This window comes from Cherax quadricarinatus, chromosome 84, assembly GCF_038502225.1.
Source record: "Cherax quadricarinatus isolate ZL_2023a chromosome 84, ASM3850222v1, whole genome shotgun sequence".
NCBI classification, from domain to species: domain Eukaryota; kingdom Metazoa; phylum Arthropoda; class Malacostraca; order Decapoda; family Parastacidae; genus Cherax; species Cherax quadricarinatus.
Genome location: NC_091375.1, coordinates 13949667 through 13966828, shown reverse-complemented (window position 1 = coordinate 13966828; position 17162 = coordinate 13949667). Strand labels below are relative to the sequence as shown.

The 17162-nt window shown below is 38.5% G+C and overlaps 1 protein-coding gene across 3 annotated transcripts in view; it reads left to right on the top strand.

Annotated features, from left to right (window-relative positions):
- LOC128704311 (6-phosphofructo-2-kinase/fructose-2,6-bisphosphatase 1) overlaps positions 1-17162 on the top strand; it is a 103855-nt gene that overhangs the window by 63197 nt on the left and 23496 nt on the right. For all 3 annotated transcript variants that reach the window (XM_053799458.2, XM_053799456.2, XM_053799457.2), the window contains exons 2-10: positions 5773-5898; positions 7760-7881; positions 9228-9401; positions 10075-10228; positions 10567-10670; positions 10937-11155; positions 12476-12564; positions 12796-12941; positions 13370-13497. In XM_053799458.2, the coding sequence (XP_053655433.1) occupies positions 5773-5898; positions 7760-7881; positions 9228-9401; positions 10075-10228; positions 10567-10670; positions 10937-11155; positions 12476-12564; positions 12796-12941; positions 13370-13497 (1262 nt within the window). The remainder of the gene's footprint in view (positions 1-5772; positions 5899-7759; positions 7882-9227; positions 9402-10074; positions 10229-10566; positions 10671-10936; positions 11156-12475; positions 12565-12795; positions 12942-13369; positions 13498-17162) is intronic.

Below are 17162 nucleotides of genomic sequence, written 5' to 3'. Positions count from 1 at the left end.
CTGGTGTCTTCATGGCCAAATTGTTTTTTTTCTGGTCTGAATTTGTTGTAGGAACCCGTATTAATATTCCCTGCTGAAGAATTGCGGGACCTCAAGAATTAAGTGTGGCTGGCGGAAGATAAGGCATACAACCATCACTCACAAGGAAGTGCGCCATTAGTCTTTTCATTTAGATCTCTAACTGGCCAGTGTAGGTGTCAGGCAGGTGTTGTGTGATCCATCTACAGTAATTAAATGGTAAGTGGTAATACGAATTTCTTTTGTGTACCCAGCAAGCCTAGTTGGTAAATTAAAATCCACGACTTAAAGTTACCGGAGTAGCTAGTTTTAATATTGTATTTATTAATTTAATATCAGGTCTAGCTTTTTGTGAGAGTGGTAGGAAGTGGGCATCGAGGGAGTGACAGTCCTGCGACCTACTGACTTAAGTCTCATTTACCTCACCCAAATTACTTGCAGGTAATAATTCAGGTAATATCCTGTAAACCTCCTGCGGGTAATTTGCTTACATAATAATTCACAACTATTAAATGCAAGAAAGTGGGATTTGCAATATAAGTCGTAAATACGAAATTGTTCTTGTATGTTACAGTATAGCACAACAAAGTTAATAACGTTATATCTCAAATGAACAATTAACAGTAGCACAAAAAAATGTGTAAACAGAGATTTATTACAAGTTACGCAGCTGAAATCACAATGCATAATCTGACATGTTAATAATAAGAATTTGCTGCACATTTCAGTTACAAGTTTGAACAGTGTAGAGTATCACAATGACTCTGACAAGAGTTAACTAACTTCTGTTAAAATGGAGGATAACCGTTGAGGAGATAAAGTTCATGGTCACAGTACTTGCATAACCTCACACACATGCTCACACGTACACGTACGTGGCACTCATCTTTATCAGGGTTATGGAGAAAGTTAGACAAGTTACCCTTCAACGGGGCCCCGCCTTGTTGTTAGTGAAGGGCATTGTACTATTTGATGGTGAATTATATCGATAATTTGATGAATAAGACACATATGCAACACTTGGGTATCTGTTTCTAGCCTGTGCAACAGGGTTCTTCAGTCGGCCACCTACTAAGGCTGAGGGACTAAGAGATAAAATAAGATTTTCTTCGGATTTTTAGCCCCGGAGGGTTAGCCACTCAGGATAATGTAAGAAAGTCAGTGCGTCATCAAGGACTGTTTGTCTTATTTTCATTGTGGTCCTCAATCTTGTCCCCCAGGATGCGACCCACACCAGTCCACTAACACCCAGGTACCTACTTGCTGCTAGGTGAACATGACAACAGATGTAAGGAAGCACATTGAAATGTTTTCACCCCACCGGGAATCGAACCCGGGCCCTCCGTGTGTGAAGCGAGAGCTTTAGCCACTAGGCCATATATTTGACTGAAGAAACCTGTTTTCATCAAATTCGAGTTATCCCCTCCTTCCAGAGATTAAACCTGATTGCCTGTTATTTCCCAAGCGTTGTATAACTTGTGAATTTAGCGCATCCTCGTGACTATATTAAAACATAACTTAGAGGAAGACCTTACAGGAATTATAACTTTTGTAGGAGTAACAAGCCGCACATATGAGAGAACTGATGACGACCCCTGACGCTGGTCAGGGGTTCTTGGTCTAGGGAATTGGATCTGTGTTCCAGTTCCCTGAATTAAGCCCGAATACCCCTCAAGGAAGGTTCCTTGATGTTGGTGAGGGGCTCTTGATTTAGGGAATTGGATCTGTGCTCCAGTTCCCCGAATTAAGCCTGAATGCCTTCCACATCCCCCCCCTGGGCGCTGTATAATCCTCCGGGTTTAGCGCTTCCCCATTGATTATAATAATAATAAGCCCGAATACTTTCCATCCCCCCACAGGCGCTGTATAATCCTACTGGTTTAGCGCTTCCTCATGATTATAATAATTATAACGACATTGGGTGTGACTAATTAGTCGAAGTCTGACCGAAAAGCCGTCATAAGTTTCTTTCTCCTATTTACGGGTTATTTGTGTATTGTTTCAGTTCTTATGAAAGGCGAAAGATAAGAATTTTATCACTTACGCAGTTTAGGGCATAGGTACATGCTTGAACTATCAGTAGCGGTATATCCCTCAGTAGACATTACTGCCTCCTGCTCAACACTTGCAGTAATTGATACACTCGAACTCAGCATTGATGTTAAGAATATCCTTTCATTGTAGATGAATGGTTCAGAGAACCGACAAGTTGATAAATCAGACACACATGCAACGTTTGGGTATCTTTAATGAGGAAACGTTTCGCTAGACTGTGGCTTCATCAGTCCATACAAAGGAGAATGGTGAAGAACAGGAGTAGTTTGAGGTAATCAATCCCACAGCCTTGAGTCGAAGTTATCAGTCCATCAGTCTTGAAAAGATTGATGGTCTTAATATCTAATGCGACGCATTTAAGTGGGACTCTACCATGCAAGGCAGAAGTGTAACAATTTAAAATACACTTGGAAATAGCCCTCAAATAATATATATTAAGTTTTAGTATGGGCCAACAGGCCTGCTGCAGTGTTCCTCCTTTCTTAATAAGTTTGTCCCTGAATGTGACACTAGAGACGGAGGTCAACATATTTTATTTATTAAGATTAGCACCAGCACATTGTGCAGTTACCTTGATCTATGTGACATTTTCCAAGGTTAAAACAACAGCCAACTATGTTTACCAAACACTCATGAAAGATGGTTTTAACAGGATGAGTTTAAAAGAAAATAGTGAAATATTAAATCTGTCTGAGCTGCAGGACTTTAGTTAAATGATGAATGTCAAACATTCCACTGTAGTCTTGAAAGTTACACATTCCACTGTAGTCTTAAAAGTTACACATTCCACTGTAGTCTTGAAAGTTACACATTCCACTGTAGTCTTGAAAGTTACACATTCCACTGTAGTCTTGGAAGTTACACATTCCACTGTAGTCTTGAAAGTTACACATTCCACTGTAGTCTTGGAAGTTACACATTCCACTGTAGTCTTGAAAGTTACACATTCCACTGTAGTCTTGGAAGTTACACATTCCACTGTAGTCTTGGAAGTTACACATTCCACTGTAGTCTTGAAAGTTACACATTCCACTGTAGTCCTGGAAATTACACATTCCACTGTAGTCTTGGAACTTACACATTCCACTGTAGTCTTGAAAGTTACACATTCCACTGTAGTCTTGAAAGTTACACATTCCATTGTAGTCCTGGAAGTTACACATTCCATTGTAGTCCTGGAAGTTACACATTCCATTGTAGTCCTGGAAGTTACACATTCCATTGTAGTCCTGGAAGTTACACATTCCACTGTAGTCTTGGAAGTTACACATTCCACTGTAGTCCTGGAAGTTACACATTCCACTGTAGTCTTGGAACTTACACATTCCACTGTAGTCTTGGAACTTACACATTCCATTGTAGTCCTGGAAGTTACACATTCCATTGTAGTCCTGGAAGTTACACATTCCATTGTAGTCCTGGAAGTTACACATTCCATTGTAGTCCTGGAAGTTACACATTCCATTGTAGTCCTGGAAGTTACACATTCCATTGTAGTCCTGGAAGTTACACATTCCACTGTAGTCCTGGAAGTTACACATTCCACTGTAGTCCTGGAAGTTACACATTCCACTGTAGTCCTGGAAGTTACACATTCCATTGTAGTCCTGGAAGTTACACATTCCACTGTAGTCCTGAAAGTTACACGAGGTTCATAGTGTTTCTTTCAGCAGAGTTGGAGTACTTTTCTATTTTTTATTGAATATGCAGGCTAAGAAGTTACTGTTCACCAGCTGATCTCAAAGTCCAGTCCTATCTCAGTAAGGCATGTCACACACACATTCCTGGGTTACGACCTACAATTAACGTGACTCACGAAATCGTAATGACACGATTGTAAACAAACCATACCACGGGTGGGATTTGAACCCGCGATCAGAGAGTCTCAAAACTCCAGACCGTCACGTTAGCCACTGGACCAGCTAGCCACAATAATATTCGTCCAACTAGGTTTATTTCTACACCATAGGAAGGTTAGCGACTGTCTGGAGTTTTGAGACTCTCTGACCGCGGGTTCAAATCCCGCCCGTGGTATGGTTTACAATTAACGTCCCAAGATCAAACCCGGGCCATTCGGTTGCGAAATGAAGGTTTTATCACAGAACAATGCGTCTACAGATTCAACGACCATTGTTTTATCGAGCTTGAGCAGACTTGTCCTCAGGATAACCATTTGTGGAAACGGTTTACTTTGTTAGTTCTTCAGACAAATGATATTGGAATTAAGCTTGTGTACCATTATATGCGTCTTGGAAAAATGGTCAGGGTATAGTTTTTTTTTTTTTTATCCTGTTAAACATCTAAACCACCACATCTACCCAGCTGCCATGCCTTGACTGATTAGTTTTCAGTCTGTTGATATTCAAGGCGACTAATTCTGAGATCATTTGGATGACTAATTCTGAGATCATTTTAGCCTTTTTTAAGTGACGTAATATTTAATTTTATTCCATAAGATTGTACTATTTCCATTATTTTTTGTGTTCCCAACTGTCAAAGGCCCTTGTCTTTAGAAACTTGGCATGGCTTTTGTTTTGTTCTGCATGTTTGTTCTTACTCACCAATTTATTTTTAGGTGATTGACTCGCAGTTACACCTCTTAAGCTTCATCTTTGTATTGTTGGTTTCTGACCTTATTGCCACCAGTCTCAGATCCACTTAAAGTGCTTCCTTCCATCAGTTTCAGAGCCACTTAAAGTGCTTCCTTCCATCAGTTTCAGATCCACTTAAAGTGCTTCCTTCCATCAGTTTCAGATCCACTTAAAGTGCTTCCTTTCATCAGTTTCAGATCCACTTAAAGTGCTTCCTTCCATCAGTCTCAGAGCAACTTAAAGTGCTTCCTTCCAACACCTCTGCATCCACTTGCCTCTTGTGGTGATAATGGTTTTGAAAACCGACAAGTTGAAGCATTAGACACTTGTGCAACAATTGGGAATCATTATTGAGGAAACGTTTTCTCAGTAAAGCTTCCCAAATGATGTGCAAGTGTCTCAAACTTCCCAATTGCATTAAGAATGACAAATCCTCATCCAACATCCCTGTCATTCCCCAACATTTCATCCTTCCATCAATATCCCCATGTTCTTGGTCCTCATACTTCCAACATTCTGTTCTCATTCACCATATACAAGGGCAGTGCCAGAATTTTTGGAGGTGGGGGGAGAGTTAGATGTAGTTATCTGGATGGAAGGCAGGCTAGGAGACTTATTTTAAAGCAGTCTTATTATTATTACTATACTTTGAATTGGGGACTTTAGGGCCTAAGGTGATTTTCGAGGGTTGAAGCCCCCTCAGGCTCCCCCTTGGAGCCCCCACTGACCTTATAAGTTTTTTAATTATCTTCTGTCTATGCATCGTATGTAATTATTGTTTTTTCAGGGACACACATCATGTATACTGTATAACAAGATTGCACTTCATGCTAAATCATTGTTCATATACTACAAACACTAATGTGGTTTATCTGTATGCTTCCTCACCTGTTACATGTATATGTATATATGTGTGTGTGTGTGTGTGTGTATGGCATTTTATTCTTATTGATTTAATAAGTCAGAGCCTGTATGTTTTTGTGTAATGAATATTTTAAAATTTTTGTTTAAACTCTTATAACAAATTTGGAAAATATTTTTCATTTTGTAGTTAAGTACATTCTCTAATTTCAGTATGCTGTTACTAAAAAAATTCTATCTTTGCCAGAATTGGGCATGGACTACGTGAACATCCCACACGTTGTGGCTATGGTTGGCTTGCCTGCCCGGGGTAAGACCTACATAGCCATGAAGCTGGCCAGGTATCTCAACTGGGTCGGTCTACCCACCAAAGGTTGGTTACGTTCCTTACCGTAAAACTTTGACTTAGTGGACTGTTAATGTGGAGCAGGTAGCTGGTAATGGTGTATGGTGGATAGAGGTGAGAGTTTTTAATCATGATTAGATTAGATTAGATTAGATTTTGCCACCGAAGTGGCTAGTTTATTGTGCACCCCATATCCATCCTGTGGACGGTAGCGCGAGAGCATATGGATACACAAAAGGCCTAGGAACTAGGCCCCAAAGGGTTAACAGGAATACATATGGATTTATATCTACATATCTATAGTTCACTTATCTGTTACAAGCAAATTTAGGAAATTTGCTTAGTATATCTGGTATCTTATTTTCATTAATAAGATATCTTGACATGTCACATAGGTTATTATACTGTCTGTCTCTGTATTCCTCAATAAGTGGACAATTAAGCACATAGTGTTCAAGAGAGTGACCATATGCCTGATCACATAATTTACATTTAGTTTGATCATCATCTGTGTGTCTCCCAAACTGCCAGAAGTACTTGTAACCAAGCCTAAGCCTGGCCACTACAACATCAGTCAGTCTGTTCACATTGCAAGTTGCTCCATAAACATACTTATCTACGTTCATGTTATCATAGTGGGTTATAGATCTACTCAGGCTTCTAACTGCATTCCTATAACAATCATTTTCATTATTTACTTCTCTCCTAATCATGATAGCAACAATAATGGACAATTCTGTAACCAATAAACTTTGGTCAGAATCAGTTGACCTAACAGATTTTGTCCCTTATTTTTGAGGTCTGTTAAATCGATATCTGTTAAATTGAGCATTTACTTCTTAAGAGTGTGTGAGGGGTTTGTTAGTTAAACATTAGCCAGGTCTTTCTCTGACCTTATAAATATATAGGTTAGGGTGGGCACAGTATTGTATGGTGTATCTAATTTTGATAAAAATTTGCCTTGTTTACCTGGAGTTTACCTGGAGAGAGTTTCGGGGGTCAACGCCCCCGCGGCCCGGTCTGTGACCAGGCCTCCTGGTGGATCAGCGCCTGATCAACCAGGCTGTTGCTGCTGGCTGCACTCAAACCAACGTACGAGCCACAGCCCGGCTGATCAGGAACTGACTTTAGGTGCTTGTCCAGTGCCAGCTTGAAGACTGCCAGGGGTCTGTTGGTAATCCCCCTTATGTGTGCTGGGAGGCAGTTGAACAGTCTCGGGCCCCTGACACTTATTGTATGGTCTCTTAACGTGCTAGTGACACCCCTGCTTTTCATTGGGGGGATGGTGCATCGTCTGCCAAGTCTTTTGCTTTCGTAGTGAGTGATTTTCGTGTGCAAGTTCGGTACTAGTCCCTCTAGGATTTTCCAGGTGTATATAATCATGTATCTCTCCCTCCTGTGTTCCAGGGAATACAGGTTTAGAAACCTCAAGCGCTCCCAGTAATTGAGGTGTTTTATCTCCGTTATGCGCGCCGTGAAAGTTCTCTCTACATTTTCTAGGTCGGCAATTTCACCTGCCTTGAAAGGTGCTGTTAGAGTGCAGCAATATTCCAGTCTAGATAGAACAAGTGACCTGAAGAGTGTCATCATGGGCTTGGCCTCCCTAGTTTTGAAGGTTCTCATTATCCATCCTGTCATTTTTCTAGCAGATGCGATTGATACAATGTTATGGTCCTTGAAGGTGAGATCCTCCGACATAATCACTCCCAGGTCTTTGACGTTGGTGTTTCGCTCTATTTTGTGGCCAGAATTTGTTTTGTACTCTGATGAAGATTTAATTTCCTCATGTTTACCATATCTGTAATGTATACAGTAATACTTTTTAAGTCATTTAATTTAAATGAAAGACCATCACTTTTTATGTAAGCATTTGTAATATATTTGACAGTGTTCAATGTTGGGGACTACCGGCGCCAAGCTATGGGCAGTTACCAGGGGCATGACTTCTTCCATCCAAGGAACAGAGAGGGCACCAACATCAGAAACAAGTGTGCCCTTGATGCTCTCCAGGTAAGTCAACTTTCATGCCATTCCTTGACACCATAATCATACTATTGGACTGTGTTGGGTTATACGAGGGTAACTCTAACAATTTACTGCCAATGTACATGTGAAGCAGCCACAAAAGGGGAATTAAAGAGGCTAAAGCCTTCCCAAGAGAAAAATAATTTATTTTTTCAATTAATGGTAAATTTTCACTTTATTATGTTGAATAATTACCACAAAAACATTATAGCTTAGTGTGACTTTGTCAATGGTCCAAGTCAGACTGAGACATCATCGTCAGCTCCTCTCTCCTGTCATGGTATTGTACCTTTTTGTTCTTTATAGCTTGTTAAGTTTCACATTCGTTATGTACTGAAATTCTTACATTTTTGGAGACAATTTCTTTAATTTTTTTTAGCATCTTGTCATTTAAAGCCTCCAAATTGAAATCCTGCTTAAGCCCCCCTTCTCCACAGAACAAAATCCTGGCTGTGCTGCTGCTTTAAAACCATTATATAAATTTATTGTGTACTGTTGGTTGTAAAATCCTTTGTAGGCTCCATAAATGAAGCTTATTATATCTTAAGGATAGAGCAAGTAGGCTGTTTTGTGTGTTAAATAGCTTGTGGAATTGTAATGTATGTAAATGTTTCATATTAAACATTACCAACTTGTTATGATGTTAGCCTTTATCTAATTCATTGTTATTATAATTAAATCTAAATGTACAGAGTCAAAATTATAACACTGCTTAGCATATTAACTCTTTTGAATATAGGCTGATTGTGTACAAAAATGAACAAAATTCAATAATGTGTAGGCCTACTGTACTAGCAAACAAAAATCTCAGTTGTGAATCTTTTGGCTTGCAACATTAAGAACCTGAGTTTGATTCCTGGACAGGGTGAGACATATGAGCAAGTTTCTTTATAACTGCTGCATATGCTCATCTAGCTATAGATAGGTACTTAGGTGTTAGTCAGCTTTTGTGGCCTGCAAACTAGAGGACTGTGTTGTAAATGTGCCATACTACTGGCTTTTATGTTTTGTGTTTTCCATGGTTAATAACAGTTTATCACCTAAGAATATCTTAGGTTATAAACCTAACCTAATCATATAGTATAACCAAAGACCATCTTCAAGGAAACTGGTTAACTGGACTCGAGTCCTGGAGGTGGAGGTACAGTGCCTGCACTCGTAAGGAGAGGCAAGAATGTTTCAGTTTGGAGGGCTAACTGAACTGTGATGTCAGCATGCTTCTGGCAGAATGGTGATTGAATGTGTGACAGTGAATGTATTTTTATTTTTTTGGGTAACCCACCTTTGAGGGAGACAGCCAGTGTGTTAAAAAAAATACACATCTTCTTCAGGATGTGTGTGAGTTCCTGCAGTCAGGAGGGATGGTGGCTGTGTATGATGCTACTAACACCAACCAGGAACGCCGTGAGCTTATCCATCATGTTATATGTCAGAGGATGGGCTACAAACTCTTCTTCATCGAGTCTATTTGTAATGATCCCAAAATCATTGAAACAAACATTATGGTATGTCCTTTAGATAGCAAAATCTACACTAGTTTGTATAAGTATAATTTTTGTTTCTGCAGTATTTACCCACATGAAAGTGTTAAGTAGTATAATAAAATTCTTTATATAAGATTTTCCAGTACATATATGTAATAGCAGTTTTTGGCAAATGAAAGGTTTCCCAAGATAAATGTATAATGCTTTTGAGCAGTATAACTTGAAATGATGTTATAACTTTCTTTGTGAATGGCTAGTGAAAATATATGTCATTGATGACCATTAAAGAAAATCCATATTGTCATGCCTTTGGCAAGTGAAGTAGTCTTGCAGTTTTTTCTTATGGAAGCCATAATTAGAGGAAATAATGAAAAAGGGGAAAAAATGGTGATCAGCAGAGCAGTAAGAGTGTGGTAATGAAAAGGATCATTGGAGAGAGTGAGCAACGGTCAAACAGATCTATGGGATTTTGTTTGAGAGTATGATGTTCAAGAAATATTTTTTGAAAATCTATTTGGAGTAGAATTTCTACTATTTCTGCATACAAATAGTGTAAATTATTTGTGCTAAATTCTGTTTTCTTGAAATTTTAAAAAATGGGGTTAACATATGGTTATGTATATTAGTAAAGAAAATTAGGTTTGTTTTTAATTTCCCAGTGTCAGAATATCTAGAAATATGATTCATACTACAGGAGTGTAAGGTGACCAACCCAGATTACACTAACATGGAAAAGGAGGATGCTGTGAAGGATTTTCTCAAGCGTATTGAGCACTACCGCTCGATGTATGAGATGCTGGATGAAGAGAAAGAGAGTCAGTACAGTTTCATGAAGATTTTTGATGCAGGTAATGTGTGGTATGGTTTTCAGACTGATGTATTGGGTCCAGCAAGGGGTTAGTAATGCCTTGTCCTTCTAGGGTCACCCTGCCTCAGTGAGAGACAGCTAATGTGTTGAAAAAATGAATCTCTCGAATACCATAGCTTAAATTGTAAGCAAGATTTTTGGCTGTACCCATTTTTTTTTTTTGACTCACACGAGCTGATTACTTCACATAAAATATAACCACAGTATTATTGTCATTTTAAATTTTAGTATTTATTAAAATAAAGATGCTAAATCAGTCTTTCCATTACTCCTGAATTTGTGGTTGAATAAAATATCATAGAGAGACTGTTTTGACAGGTCGCCGAGTTGTGGTGCACAAGCAAGAAGGTCACATAGAGAGTCGCATTGCATACTACCTCATGAACATACACATCACACCACGCTGTATATATCTGACTCGGGTATGCAAAAAAGTATTCAGTCTTGTGTATTGATTAATTTTTTTTTTTTTTTTTCAACAAGTCGGTCGTCGTCCCACTCTATACTGTTGTATGTCTCATAAGAAAATTATTCCATTCTAAAGTATTTAATTTCATATTAAATACAAGGGTATTTCTCATTCATACATTTAAATCTTATATACCTAAATTGTAATTTATTAGCTTGCATAATATTTGTAAATACATTAATGAAATGAATATACATGTATTTTAAATTTTCCCCTCAGCATGGTGAATCAGTTTACAACCAGTTGGGGCGTATTGGTGGTGACACAGATCTGTCTCACCGCGGCAGACAGTATGCAAATGCTCTGGCTAAGTTCATCTCCAGCCAGAACATCCCCTGTCTCCGTGTGTGGACATCCTGCATGAAGAGAACCATCCAGACAGCATCTGGCATCAGTGCACCTCAGGAAAGATGGAAGGCTCTTAATGAAATTGATGCTGTGAGTTTCCTAATACTGTACTGTACTCAGTGATTAAGATCGGAATTATATTGCATTACTTACTGTTTTACTTTTGAATCAATAGTATGATGTGGGGCCAATTTTAGTTTATTGTAATCATCACCTGCTCAGTATAGTGAAAAATTAGTTAGGATGTGTGATGTAGAACTGTAGATGTAAGTTTGAAGTTGCTTACAATAACTACACAAATTATGTCTTGTAATCATATATATTTTTATGCAAGAATAAGAAACTTATCAAAATATTGCTGGTTTTTGAATGGGTCTTCAACATGTGGCATACAGTGTGATTGTAAAAGGCTTTTGTTTGTCCTGGGGTTGTGTATGACTATCAGGAGAGACAGCTGGAGAGTGAGGGATACTGAACATTTTCTTAATCTACCCTGACTTGGTGGGAAACTCATTGGCTGTTTCCCATGAAGGCAAAGTGACCCAAACACGAAAATGCTGTAGATTCACTATCATTCACTCTGTCTACCTTAACAGACGTTGCAGTCCAGTGTTAGTCTGGAAACCCATGAAACTTCAACATCTCCAACTTGCTTTTAAAGTGTAGGCTCTGTACATCCTGACCTTCAAAAGTCGCTTTTTTTCTAGCAAGGACACCAGTGTCCTGCTTATGTTATTTTAATTGTGATTGGTTCTAGCACCAATCAAAGAACATAGTCAGGTGTTGATTCTTGTTATTAGACTGCTGCCAGGGTTTGCTCAAGGAAAGCCATTTCATGTTAATTACAGTTGTGCAAGTCATGAGGCTGTATGCCTGTGGTAATGACAAAGAAATGGAGATGATCCTCCAGCTTCATGCAGTGTTGGCCAAATCCACCATGGAGAGGCTTTCCTCAGTACTTGTGGGGGGTACTATTATAAGGGCCAAGAGCTCTCCAATATCACCTATGCAACAGCTTCAGAATGTGCTCTTTTCAGTAACTGATAGGTATTACTCACTATTGTGGGATCAGGTAGGGTCTTCCCATATGTTGAAAAACCTTTTTCCATTTCTCCTTGATTGTTATATTTTTATAGCTACAGTACTGTATTTTTTAAGTAGTCAGTATTACCTTTTCATATAAACCTTATGTATGTCAGTGTTTATATATGATGGTAAAGGCAGGTAGAAAAGTGAAGTTTATATAAACATTTATTACAGTTACAGTACCAAAGAATAAGTGCTTGATTCCAGTCCTGTTGAACTGGTGGACATTCCTGTTACTTGAATAATCCATCATACATTGTGAATGTTAGACTGCCAAAACTTATTTATACCACATGGATATTTATTTTAATATTCTTTCTTTAGGGCATTTGTGAAGGTCTGACGTATGAGGAGATACAAGAGCAGTACCCAGATGAGTTTGCAGCTCGTGATCAAAACAAATGCTCGTACAGGTAATTGAAGGAATTTGTGCTCTCCTTGCTCACGGCTATTATAGTTATCTTGGTACTAATAGAGATACTTTTAGTTTTTCATAATGTTTATTACCATATGTAAAGTTTTGGCCCTTGTAAAACAAAATGTTCTTGGTGTTTGTTGAGCTATGTAAAATGAATGAAAATATAAAGGAACTAATACTTGATCAGAGAATGAGCTTTTCACTGGCAAATTCTGATGCATTACAGATACCCACGGGGTGAATCTTATGAAGATGTGTTAGTTCGTTTGGAGAGCGTTATAATGGAGCTAGAACGACAGGAGAATGTCCTAGTGGTTGGCCATCAAGCTGTTCTCAGATGTGTCTTGGCATACTTCCTTGACAAGAGTGCTGGTAGGCAAATATTACTATACTCACATCAGAGCTGCTTTAACTGAGCTCACTGCTAATTTATAATAATTTAAAAAATTTCAATCCATTCTATATTGTTGATAATTTATTGTAATTTTTTTTATTCCCAAGTATATTAAATTTGAACCCCTAACTTTACCCTTGAGGAAATTTGTGAATGCTTACACCTTTTATCGGTACAGTCCACGTACAAGAGGTTTCTGGTCTCGCCTACTTTGAGGATCATAATTTAACTAATATATTGTGACATTTAATACAGATGCAAGTTTATTAATTAATACAGATGCATTAGTTTATTAAGAAATTACTGAGATGATGATGTGTAGTGGGGAAGCTGTTGCTTTAAGCAAATTTTATGGAATTTCTTGGTAATTTTTTTTCTTGAGATTACTACCATTTTCTGCTTACAGCTGAACTTCCATATCTGAAGGTTCCTCTGCACACAATAATTAGGCTCATACCACAGGCATATGGATGCAAAGTTGAGTTTTTCAAGATTCCTATTGATTGTGTGGATACACATCGTGCTAAACCAGTAGTGAGTATTATTTTTGGTTGTCTGACTATTGAATCTTTTAAATGCTTTTTTTAACTGTTGTTATTATCCATTGTAATTTTACACATCTAAAATTTTAGTTTTTAATTTACACAAGAATCCTTGTGGCCTAAAAGCTTAATTTAAACTTGACAAGACTGGTTGATAAAGAAATGACTTAATATATAGAAGACTATGGTTATAACGCTGGAACGATTGTGACATGATTGATATTAATGCTTCTTGCAATGACTTGCTACAAATAATGGAAATGCATTCTTACCGCTTGATCCTAGAATTGTGTGACCAAGGGACATTGTGATGACAGGGGTGCTGGAATTATAGGCCTCTTGGTGATGTTTTAAAGACTTGTCTTGAGCTTGCAGCTTTATTGTTCTCGGTGATGGATTGCCGACTCTTAATTTTAACCCCCAGTGTATTTTAAGACTGATTGATAACTTTAATATGATTGTCCATAAGACTAATGATAACTTAATTCTCTGATCACCATCATTCATTTTGGAAGACATGTTGTTCTGATTGGATGTTTGCTATTAAGTTTGTCTTGCATTTAAAATTCTTGCATTGCATGAGATAGTAGCTTGTAAGACTAGCATCATGGATAGGGACTACATCTATTTGTATATAGTATATATAGTATCCTAATTTTATGTTGATACACTGTATGTCATTATTTAGTAGCTCCTAAGCTTAAAAGTGTGGTCAAGTAATTAAAATAGTATTTTGTTTCAAAACATGCAATAGAAGAAAATTAAAAGGAAATAGAACACAAGTCTCGCATAAGGCATTATCAAAGCTTTCTTGAAATTTAAGTACCGTAAATGCAGTCGGCTCATTTTGGTCTTGAATATTTCATAACCGTCTAGAGACGTGAATGCAGGCTAGCCGATGGTGGTCAGGGTGGCCGCTGCTGCTGCACTCTGTGAATTTAGTGTGTTTTCATATTTTTTTTGTGGGTATTTATGAGTTGTGATCATTGAGGAAGTTGTGGCTGTTGAAAATATTCATTGTGGTATTTTTTCATAGAAATTTAGTAAAAGTTAATGCATTTAAAAATGATCACCATTTTCTGAAATTTTAATTTCCAGTTTGTGGAAGTTTGTACAATACTTTGGAAATTATTCATGCATTGTTATTAGATTGTTATTTTGATATACAAGGATTTTAAAAATTTATTAAACAATATGGTAAAAAAATATAAAACATGCCATTCTCCATATATAATGGCAGGAGAATTAGGTGTGATTGCCCCCATCAAATGGCTCCCACATTTTTATAAGTTCAGGCCTTTATACTTCTTATGTAGGTTTGTGAATGATTATATTTTCCAAATATCAGTTGCTAACATTAAAACTCTGTGCTAGAATACATGATGGCATTGAAAAGTCAAACCAGATGTGTTGGCCAACATGTATAATAAGTTGGAATTTCAGTTGGGTGTGTTACAGGCCATTACAAGTGGACACATTAGCGTTGCATATATTAGTCAAGAGTGAAACTGTTTAAAATCAGTTAGTTAAGCTATTGTATGCAGAAAATTGCATTTTTCATATCATTTTGCAAAAAAAAAAAAAAAACTGCAAAAAAGGGCTTTGTGGACACAGTATTTGGAGTTAATTGAGTGTAGTGATAGGTAAAGCACTTAGAAGGTCAAGACATTTTATACATCAAGGTGTAGGAGGTTAGGTGTCTTAACATATGTATAGTATAGCATGAAAGATGAAACATTTTAATGTTTAAAGATTTTATTTTAGGATTGAATTGCAAAAGCAGTAGTCTACAAAATATTGATGTTACATATACACACACACACACACACACACACACATATGAAGGATGAGGTTAATCATAGAATTGATGAGGGAAAAAAGGTGAGTGGTGCGTTGAGGTATATGTGGAGACAAAAAACGTTATCTATGGAGGCAAAGAAGGGAATGTATGAAAGTATAGTAGTACCAACACTCTTATATGGGTGTGAAGCTTGGGTTGTGAATGCTGCAGCGAGGAGACGGTTGGAGGCAGTGGAGATGTCTTGTCTAAGGGCAATGTGTGGTGTAAATATTATGCAGAAAATTCGGAGTGTGGAAATTAGGAGAAGGTGTGGAGTTAATAAAAGTATTAGTCAGAGGGCAGAAGAGGGGTTGTTGAGGTGGTTTGGTCATTTAGAGAGAATGGATCAAAATAGAATGACACGGAGAGCGTTTAAATCTGTAGGGGAAGGAAGGTGCGGTAGGGGTCATCCTCAAAAAGGTTGGAAGGAAGGGGTAAGGGAGGTTTTGTGGGCGAGGGGCTTGGACTTCCAGCAGGCGTACGTGAGCGTGTTCGATAGGAGTGAATGGAGACGAATGGTATTTGGGACCCGACAATCTGTTGGAGTGTGAGCAGGGTAATATTTAGTGAAGTGATTCAGGGAAACCGGTTATTTTCATATAGTCGGACTTGAGTCCTGGAAATGGGAAGTACAATGCCTGCACTTTAAAGGAGGGGTTTGGGATATTGGCAGTTTGGAGGGATATGTTGTATATTATTATTATTATTATTATTATCACACTGGCCGATTCCCACCAAGGCAGGGTGGCCCGAAAAAGAAAAACTTTCACCATCATTCACTCCATCACTGTCTTGCCAGAAGGGTGCTTTACACTACAGTTTTTAAACTGCAACATTAACACCCTTCCTTCAGAGTGCAGGCACTGTACTTCCCATCTCCAGGACTCAAGTCCGGCCTGCAGGTTTCCCTGAACCCCTTCATAAATGTTACTTTGCTCACACTCCAACAGCACGTCAAGTATTAAAAACCATTCGTCTCCATTCACTCCTATCAAACACGCTCACGCACGCCTGCTGGAAGTCCAAGCCCCTCGCACACAAACCCTCCTTTACCCCCTCCCTCCAACCTTTCCTAGGCCGACCCCTACCCCGCCTTCCTTCCACTACAGACTGATACACTCTTGAAGTCATTCTGTTTTGCTCCATTCTCTCTACATGTCCGAACCACCTCAACAACCCTTCCTCAGCCCTCTGGACAACAGTTTTGGTAATCCCGCACCTCCTCCTAACTTCCAAACTACGAATTCTCTGCATTATATTCACACCACACATTGCCCTCAGACATGACATCTCCACTGCCTCCAACCTTCTCCTCGCTGCAACATTCATCACCCATGCGTCACACCCATATAAGAGTGTTGGTAAAACTATACTCTCATACATTCCCCTCTTTGCCTCCAAGGACAAAGTTCTTTGTCTCCACAGACTCCTAAGTGCACCACCCACCCTTTTCCCCTCATCAATTCTATGATTCACCTCATCCTTCATAGACCCATCCGCTGACATGTCCACTCCCAAATATCTGAATACATTCACCTCCTCCATACTCTCTCCCTCCAATCTGATATCCAATCTTTCATCACCTAATATTTTTGTTATCCTCATAACCTTACTCTTTCCTGTATTCACTTTTAATTTTCTTCTTTTGTGCACACCCTACCAAATTCATCCACCAATCTCTGCAACTTCTCTTCAGAATCTCCCAAGAGCACAGTGTCATTAACAATGAGCAACTGTGACAACTCCCACTTTATGTGTGATTCTTTATCTTTTAACTCCACGCCTCTTGTCAAGACCCTCGCATTTACTTCTCTTAC